The sequence below is a fragment of the Bombus vosnesenskii genome, unplaced genomic scaffold (genome assembly GCF_011952255.1).
Source record: "Bombus vosnesenskii isolate JDL3184/JDL3185 unplaced genomic scaffold, Bvos_JDL3184-5_v1.1 scf7180000014628, whole genome shotgun sequence".
NCBI classification, from domain to species: Eukaryota; Metazoa; Arthropoda; class Insecta; order Hymenoptera; family Apidae; genus Bombus; species Bombus vosnesenskii.
In genome coordinates this window covers 124,398-141,111 of record NW_022883560.1, presented here as the reverse complement: position 1 = coordinate 141,111, position 16,714 = coordinate 124,398, and the positions used below count along the sequence as shown (strand labels likewise).

At 36.9% G+C, this 16,714-nt stretch overlaps 1 protein-coding gene across 1 annotated transcript; it reads right to left on the bottom strand.

Moving 5' to 3' along the window:
- Positions 1-6,102: 6,102 nt before the first annotated feature.
- Positions 6,103-15,337, bottom strand: LOC117240440. The gene is made up of 3 exons (XM_033506478.1): positions 15,150-15,337; positions 14,785-14,901; positions 6,103-7,431 (listed from the first exon to the last, which is right to left on the bottom strand). Exons 2-3 carry the CDS (start codon positions 14,857-14,859, stop codon positions 6,103-6,105), a joined length of 1,404 nt encoding a protein of 467 aa, XP_033362369.1. The 5' UTR covers positions 14,860-14,901; positions 15,150-15,337.
- Between the last annotated feature and the right edge of the window lie 1,377 nt (positions 15,338-16,714).

Below are 16,714 nucleotides of genomic sequence, written 5' to 3'. Positions count from 1 at the left end.
AAATGACACTTAAAAAATGGGAAGAGTACTTCCAACCCTTAGGCGACAAATACATAGCAGCAGGAGACTTTAATGCAAAGCACACATTATGGGGTTCGAGAATTAACACACCGAGAGGTAGAACATTAGAAAAATACATTAGAAGCAGCAACCTCAACGTACTATCTACAGGAAAACCAACTTACTGGTCGACAGACCTCGATAAAATACCTGACCTGTTGGATTTTGCAGTAACAAAAGGACTAAACGTAAGCCAATTAAAAATAACAACCAGCCTTGAGCTTAACTCCGACCATACACCAATTATATTAGAATATATAAGCAAACCATTACTTTATAACAAGTCAGAGTCGCTTTGCAATAAAAACTGGCAAAAATCTAAATTAAGCATAATGAATAAACTAAATATATACAAAACAATAATCAAACCAATCTGGACATATGGAGTCCCACTATGGGGGACGGCAGCAATGAGTCACATAAATAAAATAGAAACAGAGCAAGCAAAAATTTTAAGGACAATAGTTAACGCTCCATGGTACGTCAGAAATGAAGACTTAATGAAGATTTAAAAATTCCAACAGCCAAAGAGGAAATCGATAGATATGCAAAAAAGTATAAAGGAAGACTTGTAACACACCCAAACCATATGGTTGCTGAATCGAATAAAACCATAATAGAAAGAAGACTGAAGAAGAAGCATCCTACAGACCTCACAATAGAAATAAAATATAAACAACTTGGAAGATGGAACCTCGCTAGGGTTAACCATCCACATGTTATATTATTATACCACTAAGCTATAATTTTTTTACCAAATGTCCTACTGGACAAATTGTAAAATTTAAATTAAATAAATAAAAAAAAACGAATTTCATTCGGGGCCGAGGTGAAAATAGCGTGACTGAAGGACGACAAGATAACAGAGGCACGTTAGAGCACGCCGTTGATATTATACCCGTGTTGTATGTGACGTTCTCAGGGAACGTGCATGGAATGGGCCGGCACCCATACTCCGGATCTCCTCCGTTGAAATTCAATTCTCGTTAACTTACCGTGCCGCAATTGAAACGCAATACAACCGTCGACCTGATAAATATGGCTAGTGTCACGTCCCGCGCTGCGCACGCGCCGTAACGTAGGCTAAAACTACCAATAGCGCGAGTGAGCGTTCCAATTTGAAATTTAAATGAATTTTAACAATTTGTATATAAACCAAATTCGAACCTCACAACCCCCACGGAATAACCCGTCACATGACAATCCCTTCACGGTAGACCTAAATATAAATAAGCGTAGCGGCATAGAAGAAGCGGTAATAATTCCTTAGTTTTAGAGTAGTTAATTCCTCAGTTTTGGGTGATTAGTTTTCTCAGTTCTTGGTGATTAACTCCTTGGTTCTTGGCGATCAGTTCCCATTTCCTGGCAAGTAATTTCTTGTTCATAGCGACTAATTCTTAATTCCTCTAGCTCTTAATTTCTCAATTCCTTTGTTTTTTAATTCTTCAGTTCCTTAGTTTTCAGCTCTGAATTCCTTTAGCTCTTAGTTTTGCTCTCAGCTTTTAGGTTCTGTAATTTCGACCAATCGCGGGGAGACGTAATCGCGAGGAAAGACGTCAACGGGGGTCGTAAATCCCCGTTACGATTATAACAATCGACACCACGAATTGATCGATCCCCTGATTTCCGTTGAGATAATAAGGGGTGATTGAATTTGTATAACACTGGGATTCACAGTATTATAAAGTATATATTTACACCACTTAGATTACACTGACGTAGAGAAATAAATAGTTAACAATTTGTCGCACGAAGATGCGATAGACATGTACGCTAGAGCAGGGCTCTTATAATGGAAATTAATGTGTCAGTGGACTTAGCACTGTGATGTGTTTAGGAGAGAAGATGTATGTTCGACACCGCCGAGAACCGATAAAAGATGTGCGTGAAGTATGCGACTCTCGCGCTATGTGTAGATTGCCGCGTTAGGCGTTAGTTGGTAGACTGTCTGTCGCTCTTGTTTTAATACGGAAGAAAGGTTCGGTGTGGGTGTGCCCCGGTGCCTAAAGAACGCGGATTCGTTGGTCCCACTTTCGTTAGGAAAGGTGAGGGTAACGAACCGCGGTGTCGATTGGTCATGACCTGCACTACTGCTCGAAGGGATGAGTAGGGAGTCTTCTACCATCGTGGTGCGTAAATGACTGTGTGCGTGAGAAAACCCTAGCTTGTTTTATTACAGGGCTATTCGGATTTTCCTAATGGGTGCATACCCGCTTTCTCCGTGTTTTTAAATGCGACTAATAAACCCAAGGACACCTCTAAAACCGACTGTGTTTCGAGCATATTTTTAAGGTTTAGTAATTCTTCAAGGCAATCGGATTGAAGACATATGGCGAAACAATGCAGGGAAGTGAAAGTTATGGTGGGTCCTTAGGTTTATTGAGGGTCGAAGTGCCGTTACGCAGGTCGGTTGTTGTCCGGTCGCGCGGGCTGGCGTGCAGATGTTTTAGGCGGCGTAACAGGTTCTTTAGTCCTTTAGTTCTTTAGCTTTTAGTTCTTTGTTTTATTAGTTTCCAATTCTTGTTAGTCTTGTTAATCGACGTGTTTGTATTTGTCAATTTGTAAACTATCGGAAATCTATCGAAATTAAAATCTTGTAATTAATAAGAGCGAAACGTATTGCGAACGATTGTAACTCCGAGCATTCGAAATTTCAACGACTATTCTGTCAATATCCAATTAGAATACGAATAAACATTTTTTTTTGTGAAGAATATTTGTCTAATAATATAGCAGGATTAAGCGAACATTTATTTTCACCAATTTTAATCCCCTCCCGTGCCAGTACTCCTGCGCATAGCAGGTTAGCCGAAACGTGGAGTTTAATTTCAAATCGCATTAAATAACAGACAATACTACAATTTAATCTAAATTCAAAAATTAACGGCAACGCAACCAAAACGAGCCAGACAAAACGTAACACTAGCCTCTCTCTCACCCTAATTTTGATCGGACACCTCTGGATTTTATCAAAATTTCCTTTACCTTTTCCTTTAGGATATGTATTGGGCAAAGGTCCATTTTTCTTTAAAGTGCTTTCTATTTTGCCATTAAAATCTATAATGTAGTAAAATGTTTTCTCTACTTTTCGTTCGTGTTTCACTTTAGGTGATCTTCGGCAACATTGAACAACTTTGCATAAGTTACCACACCGATGAAACTTTACTCGAGATTATAACTGGTGGAGTTCTCTTTGGAATTCCTCTAATTCGATGTACTTTTCTTTTCTTCTTTTCCACTCGAACGATCCATCTTAACATACTTCAGATTAAATTCGATAGAAGCTTCGGTTTAAATTTCTAAATCCTGGTTATTGGCAGAATCTGTAAAATTGTATTTCTTCTGACACAAAGACGCTTCATGTTTCCATAGAGAGGATTTGTTTTAGCGCAGTCACTGCTGATCGATCATCGCGGTGAAAACAGGATGGAACAGCATAACCCGACAAATACGTCGTTATTTTCTCGTTGATGGTTCAACAAAAACGTAGCTTCAATCTTCTAATTAACGTTGCTTGTACTAAACGTCTCGAATCAAAGTGCTGTATTCAAGTTCACCCTATTTCGAGTCCCGAGTATACAAAGACATAATTTTAACTTCATGTCGCGTCTTTTAATTAACGCGAGTCATACACAACGTTCCGAATGCGAGAGTGTTGGTTCGTACAGCAACAAATGTTGTACGACTGTCGTAGTTTACACAGGGAAAGAGTTTACATTATTTTCTGGAAAATGTAATTTATTAAAGAATACCTACACTTTTAGAAACAGTACACATCGTACTACTAAAATCTACAAATTTCCCGAGCAATCTATTAAGTTTACAAGCTTTCTAAGTTTTAGAAAATACAAACGTTAGCTCTTATAACTGCTCAACTGTTCGTTTCGTTGTACGGCAGAACCGGTGAAAGCTCGTAAAAATAGTTCATTTTCCCGCTGTGAAACAACCAATTTATTCGATTACACGCTGCAACTATTCTGTGATATAAACGTCAATTCTTATGTCTTTATAGAAATTCTAATACGACAATTTTCATTCGCGCTTTCATAGCGATACATATCGTTCTTGGTCTCATGTTCCTCCCGATTATCGTATTGTACGACCGGCACTGTGATGGAAATTGAAATATTTATTTACTTAATATTTAACGTAAAATTAAAATTGCACATTACAAAACATTATCGTTCCCGTACAATTATCATTCGACGTCATTAATCGATAGCTGGGTAAGTAAATACATCATCTCATAATGAAAATTGTAATTACGATCCATATTTAAATTAGTCATCTGTCAAATATGAAACATATCATATAATCATTCCACGTGTGATAAACGAAATGAATTTTTTTTTAAATCTCAGTATCAAATTCAATAATAGGTTTATCCATTTTTTAACGGATGTTGTAATTATTATATCGAGCGGACGTTTAAACGAATAATCATAGCGAATAAACATTGCAATAGAAGAAAAATGACCAATATCAGATCAATTAAGAAAAGAAATTGCAACATTTACTTAACCTCGCTTCGTTTATTTTCTAACTTCTTCAAACATTTACGCTGACCAAAAACAATTTATAAAATATGAAGATCCGCAAACGCGCACGTCGAACGAAAAACTCGCTTTGACAAAAACTTTTACAATAATGAAATGGGGTAGTGATCAACGTACTTGATAAAATACACACGTACGCACGCATGCACACGCGTTCAAAGAAAAGCAGACAAATTTATTACTCGATTTATCATAATTTTCATTAAGCTGCTTCAATCGGCGCTTAGTAAACGATACGATAACGCGATTAGATCTCTTTATCTCTTATGTGAACAAAACGATGTATATTAAATAAAGTTAGAGACAGAATGGAATATCTAGTTCGCTCGTTTTCTGGCTGGTCGTCTAGCCTAGAATGCTTGACATATTCTGCTTCAACAAACTGAGACCATCGCAAACAATGAACAGGAAACGCCTAAGGCTGACACCCAAACTTCACTCAATGCTCGATGTTTGAGCCGAGCGCAGTTCGTACTAGGTCAGAAGCGTCGATTTGTCTTGTATAGTATATTTCAACAAATATCGATACATTTCATGCGTGTCATGGAAAATGCGAATACATGACTTAAAGAACACTTCGAAATCATTTGCTTCGTGTGTGTGTGTGTACTTGGCGTGTTTATTGTACGTCTCAATCTAGCCCGATTCTTCAGTATAATAGCGTGAAAATTGATTTTGAAACGACCTATAAATCAAAGAATTAAATATTCTCTATGCTTTTATTTTATGATTATCTTAATTTATCCAAAGAATCATGAACACATGCGAAAAGTCTGATCCAATATATCGCGGTCGCGCGCCTCGCGGGCGAATCGTGCGAATGAACGTGTAGCTTATTTGCGTGGAGATGTGATACGTAGCTGAAGCGTTCGTTACAAGTATCGCATTTGTAAGGGTACAATTTCCATGATTCGTCCGGATAATGCTCCAACTTGTACATTCCTTGAAACGATTTACCACATATTGCGCATAAAAAATCATTGCCCTTGTAATAATACGTGTCATACTCGACTAAACGTTCGTAGGATTCGAATAACAAATGGCATATATTACAGATTGGTTTATCTTCCACAGCGCAATCGGAATTCAACACCAGCCTAGAATCTTGCCCAATATGCAAATGTCGTTCGTGAATTTGAAGACTCTGTTTCTTAACAAATCCTTGATCGCAGAACTTACAAAAGAATTTGTAGTTCACCGAACACGAAGGCGCATGAGTAGCAAGCATGTGAAACTGTAAGAATCTTTTAATGGAAAACATCGTGTTACAAACGTTACACTTTTCTGTGGCTGTTTGGCGATAGGTGCGTTCGTGTAGGCACAAATTTTTAAGTGTTCAGAATTGTGTTCCACAAGTAGTGCAAGGAATCGTGTCAGCTTTCAAAGGCAAGTTACATGTCGAGCTTGTTTCACGAAAACCTTCAAATTCCTCTTTCACATTTTTCGATACTGCTTGCTTGAAAGCGTCTTCGTTTTCCTTTTCCTTTTAGTTTTCGTCTTCGTCTTCGCCTGACACAAAACTAGTAGGCTCCAAGAATTTGTCGCATTTCTCCAAACGGACCACGCATTCTTTATACTTAACTTCAGGTGCAGATCTTCTACTTTGGTCAAATATATAGGGGAACTTGTTTGTTTTAAAAGATTGTCTTGATCTTCCAAAGGTCTCAAACTCCAATAAATCGTAAAAATCATATAAAGAAGAAAGACATCTATTCACTGACCTAAGGTTGTAAGACGTATTGCGCGAGGTATTAGAGCTTCCAGGTTCAGCTTTTATTTCGTTCCTTAATAAAGATATCATTGTTTTTAAATTCACATGAGTTTGAACAAATGGTCGTTTCCTAACAGGAGATTCGATTCGCTCAACAGAAGTAGACATCTGAATAACTTCTGCAGCAGTTGATGTCTTGTTACTAAATGTGTCGAACGTTGAAGTTGGAATAATAGTCGCAGTAACAGGAATATTCTCCGTATCGATAACTTTTTCCGGGCTAACCCATTTGTCATTCGGTTTGTCTTTGTACGTCGATATGAAGTCTGTAAGGACGGTCTGCTTCATCCTTTTCGACTGTGTACAATGCGAGTCGTTTAACCATTTCGGGTGCGTAGACTTGATATTGCTGTTCGAACCCTTGATGGATGTACTGTTTAAACTATTAGATGGTATCAAAGATATATTTTTTGAGCTATCTACGTTTTTTGGGCAGGGACTGTGTGAAGTATTTGATTCTGCCATGGCTATACCATCCGAATGATTCGACTTTCCTAACGATTCAGCAGATGTTTTCGTGATTTTGCTTTCACCAGAAAATATTGCGTTCCCATGCGCATGGAATAAATGAGATTGGATATGTCTTTTAAAGGAAAACCTTCGGCTACAAAAATTACATCTATATCCAGACAATTGTTTCGTACGACATTGCTTCTTTAAATGACGTATCAAGGAAAAATGCATAGTGAAAATCGCAGTGCAATTATTACACTTAAATACATTACAGGTATATAATTTGTTATGCTGATCAAATAAATGTTTAGTTCGAAAAGTTAACAAACAAACGTTGCAACTTCTTCTGTTGTTTGAAGGTACTTTATGTTTACTTTTTCGTTTATCAGGATCCGATTTCTTATTTTCTAGATACGTACTTTCTTGAGGAAACGCGAATTCTTCATCTTCAGAATAAACGTCATCCGAAGATTCACCTTTAAACGTCGCTGTTTCATTTTCGTTCCCTGTATTCGTATCAACTGGCGACAAATCATCGCAGATCTCCGGATCGATTGGCTCTTCTTTTATTCTTATTGCATAGTCAGAAGGCTGAAAAAAATATACAGACCTAACGTAACATTCTAAAAAACGAAAAATCTATGAAATAGTCCTAGCCTAGTAATTGAAGCCAATCGTGTCATAAATATCATGGGTTGGATAGAAAACTATGTATAGAGCTACAAAACTAGATAGTAGAAAGAACGCTTTATGACGCCATGTTTATGAGTTTGCCAGGTTCTACCATTAAAAGCATGAAAAACATAACTGCACAAATCCAGAATACTACATACATAAGAAGAGAGGTGTAAATTTTGTGTAAATTTACAGCTTCATTAGAATTGCTACGAAACTTTTCCTCAACTCCTAATATTTATCATAGGACATGGCCGATCGATATTTTCAAACTATTGTGTAGTGAAGTGGATTATATTCAACTTTCAATTATATTCAAATGGAAGAAAAATCAGATTCGCATACGATATTTTTAACATGGTTGTTTAACGTTATTTCATGAATGTATTCTTCCAAGTAACAAATTGGTACAAAGCAACGAGCGGTTCTTCTATATGTGTAACAAGTTGTATATTATAAATGAGAAATGAAATATACGACAGAGCAACAAACACCATGCAAAACTCTAAAAATTCAATATCATTTGAAAATATAAAAAAACAACTCAAAAAGTTTACAAAAATCATCATGAATTGTTTAAAGTAGCAATATTTGTATCCAATTCGATGGAAAATATTGTAGAATCAATCGCGATCAGTAACCGGTGTGAGAAACAGTCAATGGTAGTAACTGGTCAAAAAGAAGGAAAACGTGACTGTCAACGGTGCTTACATACGCTGAAACACTGATACGATGAACGTGTCACGACCAGCATACTTCAAATCCGACGGACTGACGATAGAGATAAAGATGTGGCGACACTTGGCGACAATGTATATCGCTGAAGTGCCTAATGAACCATCAACATCCCAACGGTCCTTCCACCGAAGGTTCTAGAGGAAAGAGCACGTGGCAACGATCGCGGACGCCTAGCAAATGCATGGACGATGGGGATGTTGAGGGATGACAAAAGAAAGTAATCGGATCCGATCGAAAGTAAAATCATAAGAGTCAGTCTTAGAAAGTCACGCCTAGAGTTCGGAAGTAGATTGTAAAGTGTATTGATGTTAGAAAAAAAATAAAGTTTTCTTTTTTTATTTTTTACCTCAAATTCCTTTTTTTATTTTGTTATTTTACGTGACACGCTACATCTCACGAACGCACGCTAGTGGGGATGTCGCTGGGCAACGGAGGGAAAAATCCGTTCTATCAATCACTTTATCTGTATGCGATTAATATCGTTGTATTCCAACAAAAATTCATGTATTGCAGAAAGATGACATAAATGATAATCGATTCTAATGTAAATTAAAAAACAGTGTTTGCAACATCGTCACTTAATTTGCGAAATGGATTACTGTGACTTCTGAACGGCTAATAGAACAGCCAACCTTTAATATGCATATATATTATATATTATATATATGCATATAATATGTAATTGCGGCCCTGTCCTAATAAATGTATTTCATAATTTTACAAAAAATATATTGCAAAAATAAATAAAAAGTTTGAGATACCAATCAATTCGATGAATATAATAGCATTAGTGTAAAAAATAAAGTTGTATAAATGTTTAGAGATTTATACAAATTCTGTATAAATAATGTATAAGTAAATTACTCATTGTTCCTTTCTGTTTTTTTTCTTGCGTTATGTTATGTAAAATTGACAAGTTTGCAGTAGTAATGACACAATTGTTACTAAATAATAGGCAACAGTTTTAAGAAATAATATCTTTTGAATAAAACCTCGGATCAACGAAAATGAATTACACAACTTTTTCAGGTTGAAATACTTTTTGTGGTAAAGACTATACCAAATTAGATACTCTTTCGCGATCCTTATCACGTACGATATCAACCGTAAGGTAATTTATATAATTTATATAATAATAATTTAATTTACACTAAATTTAATTCACATTAAATTATTATTATATAAATTATTATTATTTTATTATTATTATTGCTTAGTCCGTGCCTTTCGGCTTTGGACGAACTTTCGGTTTTACATCTCTTATATCTATTTCGCTTCTTATATGTCTACCTCCCCTCTTATCCGCTCTATTCTATTTCACTCCCTTAATTATTCTATCTCTACGAACTAAATACTAGAAACTACAAATTAATAACTAATGACTAATAACTATTGCAGCTTTGGCCTTTAGCCTCTTTGCTGTGCTTCCTTCCTGTCGTTTGCCCTTTCCTTCTCTATTATTGCTTTCAGTTCTGTTAAACCTTTTCCAGTCTCGTTTAGTGTTTTTCCTATGTCCTTTGATCCTCCCGTTATTTCACATTCTTCTATTACATGTCTCAGGTCTTCTTCTTTCCTTCTACGTAGTCTGCATCTTTTTTCTCCCTCCTCTTTCCAGTATTCCCTAGCTTTGGTCTCGTTTCCACATCTGAATCTTGCCAATATTCTTCCGTCCTTCCACTTCATCCTCCCTTCCAAGTACTTTGGTAATTTTTCTTTGGCGATATTTCTGTAGTGTCTGCTTCTCTCTTACTTCTTTCTTCTATAATTTGGTCTACTGCCATCCTTGTTTGCTCCTCTCTTGCTTCTATCTGTGTCCATCCATTTCTCACCTCTTTTAGTCCCTTCTTTCTTTTTCTTGCTCTTTTTCCTTCCTGGCCATTTCCCCAATTTCTCTCTCTTTCCTTTATACACTCCTTTACTCCTTTTTAGTTCCTTTTTCATTCTAGGGCTTTATCTTCATACCTTGCTGCTCTTTTTAATGCTTTTTCTTTCATTTCTATTAGCTTGCATTCTTCTATCGATATATAATTTGGTGCTGTCATACCTAATATCCGTTTTATATATCTTCTTTGTATTCTATTGAGTCTTTCTTCCATATCCCAGCCCCATACCTCTGCTTCAAACATCTTCATTCTCCTCTCGTAGTCCTGTTTGAATATTCTTTCTCCCACGCTCCATGTTTTCTTCGTTGCTATTGTTGCTCTCTTTTTCCTGTCTTGTATGTGTTTCTCATCACTGCCGTTTTTCTCTAGCATGTAGCCTAGGTATCTTATCTCGTCCACTTCTTCTAATTCTTGCTCTCCCCATTTCCATTTTCTTTGTCTCCTTTTATCCTTCTTTTTTTGGAAAACTACTATCTTGGTCTTTTCCGTGCTCGGTTCTAATTCGGCTTTCTTTAAAAATTGTTTGAATCTCTTTAGCATATCTTTTAGCTCCTCTTCTCTATCTGCCATCGACACAATATCGTCTGCATATGTTAGTGACCATACCTTTCTTTCTCCTACCACTATGCCCCCAGCTTGTCCTTGCCTTAGTTCTTCTTCCAGTCTTGTTTGACTCCCCTCGCAGTCCTAAATTCCCTTGTGTCGCGGTTCTTGACTCTCGTATATCGCTTTAATCCTTCGGGTTAGTTTTTCGCTAATCCCCACTTTCCTCATTTTCTCCTCCAGTTTCTCTCTGTTTAGTCTGTTGAACGCCGCTCCTAAGTCCGCAAAGCAGGCATACAATTTCCCTCTTTCTTTACCTAGCTGCTTGTATATGATGTGGTTTATCACAAAAACCGCATCGGTCACTTCTCTTCCTTTTCTGAATCCGAATCTTCCAGTTTGTTTTCAATCTCTGCCTTCAGTCGTTCGTCCAGTATCTCTGCATAGATCTTGTATGCTGTATCCATTAGCGTTACTCCTCTGTAGCTCTTCGCTACTCTCTCGTCCCCCTTCTTACATATGCATATCCTTTTTTCCAATCTTCTGGTATCCCCTCCCTATTTCCATATTCTCCTTAAGGGGGGGGGGTTAGGTTGGGGTTAGGTATTACAATTTTTTTTGTATTTTTTTAAATGAATGCATAATATCTTAAGAATATTGTATCAAAATTTCAAGTCGATTGAAGCAAAATTGACAAAGTTACGAGTATTTTCATACATGTCGGATTTTAATACCTACCCGACCCGAACGTGCTATTGATACCTGGCAGATGTTTCGCTCTCTATATAATACATAATCTTACCCCCCAGATACCGGTGCCCCTTTGAACACTATTTCTGTACATAATTTACCAAGTAACGCTGGAGAGTTTTTTCAAATTTGTTAATTATTTTTATTTTACAATAACAAATTATCCGATTTTTTCGCAAAAAATCGCGTTTTTCCCTTCAAAGTATTCCAAAAAAGTGAAAAATTGAAATTTCGAAAAATCCTCCCAGCGTTACCTGGAGAAAACTGTTTCCTAACGAATGAACTTTAATTTTTTGATTTCAGATGATACAGCACCAAGTTACGAGAGGCGCCGCAATTCTACTTTTTTCCGAGACACGTCCGTGAAAATTTTATACAATGTACTTCGAATGTCATACTTTAGTGTATTATTGGTTTTAATAAAGAGATTCTAACTGTGTCGTCATAAAAAATTCACAGAAGCATGCCTTTTTTGTACGAATTAACCTTAGCCCCCCTTAACTCCCATAAGGCCACCCCCACTTCCTTCGGTGCATACTTTCGTACCTCATATTCTAACCCGTTTTCCCCCGTTGCTTTCTTTTGCTTCTTTTCTTTTCTTTTCTCTTTTCCCTCCATGAGCGCTTCTCTGCTGCATTTTCCTTTCATAAACTTTGTCATCTTCCTTCTCATCACTTTTTTCGTTTCTTTCCACTCCTTGTTGTACCACGCTTTCTCTCCCATACCCCATTTCCTCATCGTCACTTTCTTCTTTGGCATTGCTTCGTTTATCTTCTTTTTGATTTCAGTCCACGTTTCCTCTACTGTTCTTCCCTTGGACTGCAGGTCCAGTCTTTACATTCCTCCAGGTATTTTTTCACACTTTCGCTTGTTGATTCTCTTTTCTCCTTCTCTTCTTCTAGCTTTTCCTGGTTTTTTTATAATTCTGCCCCCCCCCCGTCCCTATTCAACGGCATGTAGTCAGACTATGTTCTTTTTTATACTGTTACGACCTTTCGCGGAGAGACGCGACCGCTAGGAATACGCGTCAGCGAGAGGCGTAAATTCTCGCTACGATTCTGTTAATCGAAGCCGCGAAATAGTCGTTCCCCTGTTTCGATTAAGATAACAGAGGTGGTTCAATGAAGTAACACTGTATTAACGGGTGAACATGAAATAATATATTTGACAATAATATGATGAATAAATTACACAAAGTTGTCTCGACCTTACGATATCTCTCAATGAATTCGTTAAACTATATGATTTTGATTTTGCTCGTCAGAGCTCCCGATGTCTAACGCTTGACTCGTCAGAAGGGACTGATTGCCTTTCGATCATTTCTTTGTCTTGTTTGGAAGACGACCCCCATTATGCTCGCTTCACGCCACCGCTCGCGCCTATGATCACGTATGGCTCTTCTTGTGTCGAAAACGTTACGGACAAAAATCGACGTTTCTAGGGCTCGCTGCTTGGCGACAACTATGCTCCTGTCACGACCGGCATACTTCAAATCCGACGGACTGGCGATAGAGATAAAGATGTGGCGGCACTCGGCGACAATGTATATCGCTGAAGTGCCTAATGAACCATCAACATCCCAACGGTCCTTCCACCGAAGGTTCTAGAAGAAAGAGCACGTGGCAACGATCGCGGACGCCTAGCAAATGCATGGACGGTGGGGATGTTGCGAGATGACAAAAGAAAGTAATCGGATCCGATCGAAAGTAAAATCATAAGGGTCAGTCTTAGAAAGTCACGCCTTGAGTTCGGAAGTAAATTGTAAAGTGTATTGATGTTAGAAAAAAAATAAAGTTTTCTTTTTTTTATTTTTTACCTCAAATTCCTTTTTTTATTTTGTTATTTTACGTGACAATCGCATCAACGTTTTTTGATCTTTTATGGTGTATATTGGGTTGCATCGATGCAGAAAGTAATATTATTTCCTTAATTGGTAGGAAAAGCCATTGGGTATATATTAAGTATATATTGATATACTGATGTCATTTCACGAGACTTTGGAGTCGATGCGTAGCGTCATTACGATACATTTCAGCTATACAGGCTGCTCAACGAATTTTCTACGCTAGACTATACTAGAACTACTGTCCCGATGCTGTTCGGGCAGTAAGGGACATATGCAAAATTCCTCCCTTTCACTATGTTGCCAATTTGTATAAGAATATATATACACGCGGGTAAACGCACACGCATATCTGTGCCTCGTTATAACTGTGTGCGGAAAAATTTTGTATATAAACTCACAACAGCAATATTTTTCATAACGCATACAGCTTTAAACCTGGGCATAAGGTTACACGAGCGTTAAAACGGGCATACGTTTCACAGTCATTTCGAACGTACGTAGAAGTCACGGCATACGAGCGTCGTCTGTTTTGCAGAGCTGGCGGAACAATTACTCACGCCCTATCAGTGTGCTGACACGCAGATGGTCGAAGCGCTAAATTTCTAGTTCTCAAAAATAGCGATTGTTCTTGACTGTGGCGCACGTTCCCAGTGATGAACGTTCCTGGTACATCTGTGAGTATTAATCCATTATACGGCAATATATTTTTTACAACATACCTTGTTTCAACGCTCGTATGCTTCGACGCATTAATATGATGAAAATCTAATCTTTCTTACTAATCCACTTGGTATCGTACGAATAAATAGATAACTTTTCACGATACAACAGCGATTTACATTAATATTACATAAAACATATTTATATATGTATAAATATCAATTTTATATTCTACAAGCCGAGGAAAATTAATAACAAATAATAATAACACAAATGGCAAACATAATCAGTGTACTAAATATTAACATATTAATGAAAATCATTTGTAATTCAATATTTCCATTTTTATAAAATAAAATATGTAAATGAAATTTAATTGTAAAATGATCACATTCGCATAAACTCATTACTCTACAACGGAGCAATTAAATATTATATTAATAACAATAATAAACACGGTTGCATCGATGCTAGACATTCTGCATTACTTTAGTATTTTTAATCCATGTATTATTATTGAGCCATAATATATGAAGTATAGACGCAAGAGATTATAGCGCGTTGGCCAAAGTAGTCTTATAATTGACAGATACATTATACAAAATTTTATGTACCATCGTGGAAATTCCTTTTAATTCAACAATTAAATTTCATTTCTATTACAAATCATAAGTTTGCGTCACAACGGCCAAAGAAGCAAATCTTACATTGTCATATTGAAATAGTTAAAGAGAGTGGTACATAAACATTAGCTTAATATGTTATATTAACCAAGATTTGTAGAAACAAAATACATTATTCAATACGGTCAAAGTTCACTTATCGAATGATGTTTCAAAAGGTACTTACGTCCATTTTGTTGTCCAATTTTATATCCATGGAGATTGCATAAACGGGCCGCACGTAAACTAACACTCGAGCCATTTGCTTTACGAAATTATTATTATTATTAGACAAACTGCTTGCCTGTGCACAAGGAAAATCTATGATTAGTGAGCAGTAGACTTTAATAATATCCTCAAAGAACAATTCGCGTTTTCCTTAAAATATGCCATAACTGCACGATAACAGTAGCAATTTGTAAATGAATATAGAAATTGTATGAGATACAGTTATCAAATACATTTAACAAAACTGTAATTATTTGATAAAAAGTCGTGAAATCAATGAAAAGCAGAAGACAATGGAAGATATTTCAGGTTAACGTGTCATACATGATCTTAAAAGTTGTTTACACTCTCTTATTATTCACTTATTATTCACTTGCATCCAGAACATGTTTTCCTTTGTTAATAGTTCGCGTCAAGATAGAATGTAAATTTTTTTATACACATATAAACATGCAAAGAGAGAGAAAATACCGTTCGAACTAGGACACCACCATGAGCAGCACTGTGGGCATTAAAATGGCATCCTCCACTAGTAGCAAACATGACGCTCAGTTCAGATAGGTTCACACGTGGCTGCAGCGCATGCGTCTTACTGAGTAGATTTTCTGACTAACTTCACGTTATGTTCAATACAATTTTTTTGTTCACGTTTCTGTATAAACTCACGTTATATATGTATGTATATCTGTGCATCTAAAAAGCAACACCAACACACGTCAATGAATATCTGATTATTCCTGCATCATAAGTACTGCAAGCTTCGTATTCGTATACACAGGTTTGTAAACTCCAGTAGAGGGGGTAATGCTCTTAATATTCGGAAATGTGCTTTACAAATCGGCCGTTAGTCGCAGCGCTGGCATCGATTTGTTAACACCTTCGTTTGCAAAATTATGAAAAGCAGTTTAGTTTATATTCTTCACCTTTAGTGATAATTTTCATCAATATACTTAAAGTAGACATGCAGTATTTCACGTGATACAAAAGAATGTTGTTTAAATGAATGTAGTTTTACATAATGCTATAGAGTTTAGTTATAGACACGATCGTGCTGCAGACACAAGAAGCGCTGCGCGGCGAAGTCTAACAAATCGATTCAAGTCCCTTACTCGAGAAATGCTTTCTGGCCCGTAAATGGCAAATATATGCATACATACACAGGCGCGCGCGCACGCACACACACACACGCACGCACGTACGCACGCACGCACGTACGCACGCACGCACGTACGCACGCACGCACGCACACACACACACACATCTTCTTACTGTTGACTCTGTCAAAGGCTCATGAGATACCATTGGTTGTTAAAATATTTGTCAAAATATCTGTTTTATACTCTAGCGATAAGAATAAGAATCCTATTGCTCAAGAAATTAAAATGTGGTTAAAGAAATGATTATTTGAACCCTATCGACAATTAACTTTTGCAGTCGGTAACTTACCGACAACATATTTATATGTCAGGTTATCGATAGAATTTAGGGCGCGTAACAATTTTTCATTTGAATTAGCCATCGTTTTGAACAACAGAGATTATATTTACAGGTACAAAAAAAATGACTTTAACAGAGTTTAACAAACATAAGAGGTGTTGAGACACGCAAGATGCAATTGACAATGTTCTTGGGTTCGATAACGAATCCATGGTCAACGGGATAACTCTTTACTAGGCGTAGAATACATTTTAAGCACAAAATACGATTGCTGGGACGCTCAGTATAAACTGCTCGAAGTGTAACTTTCCAAGGCGATCGCACGAATAATAGACTGATGAAAATTTTCCTCGCTTTACAATCGCGTTCGTTTGTTAAATACTCGTTAGAAGCATCGAGAAAGTTCCAATCGCCGTTGCTAGGCAGTTTGTGCCTGGAGTTTTATTATTAAT

Coding starts and splice junctions, on each gene's coding strand:
- LOC117240440 (XM_033506478.1), bottom strand. CDS start 14,859: ATGGCTCGAGTGTTAGTTTACGTGCGGCCCGTTTATGCAATCTCCATG. Junction 7,432..14,784: donor AATTGGACAACAAAATGGAC/GTAAGTACCTTT, acceptor TATTTTTTTCAG/CCTTCTGACTATGCAATAAG.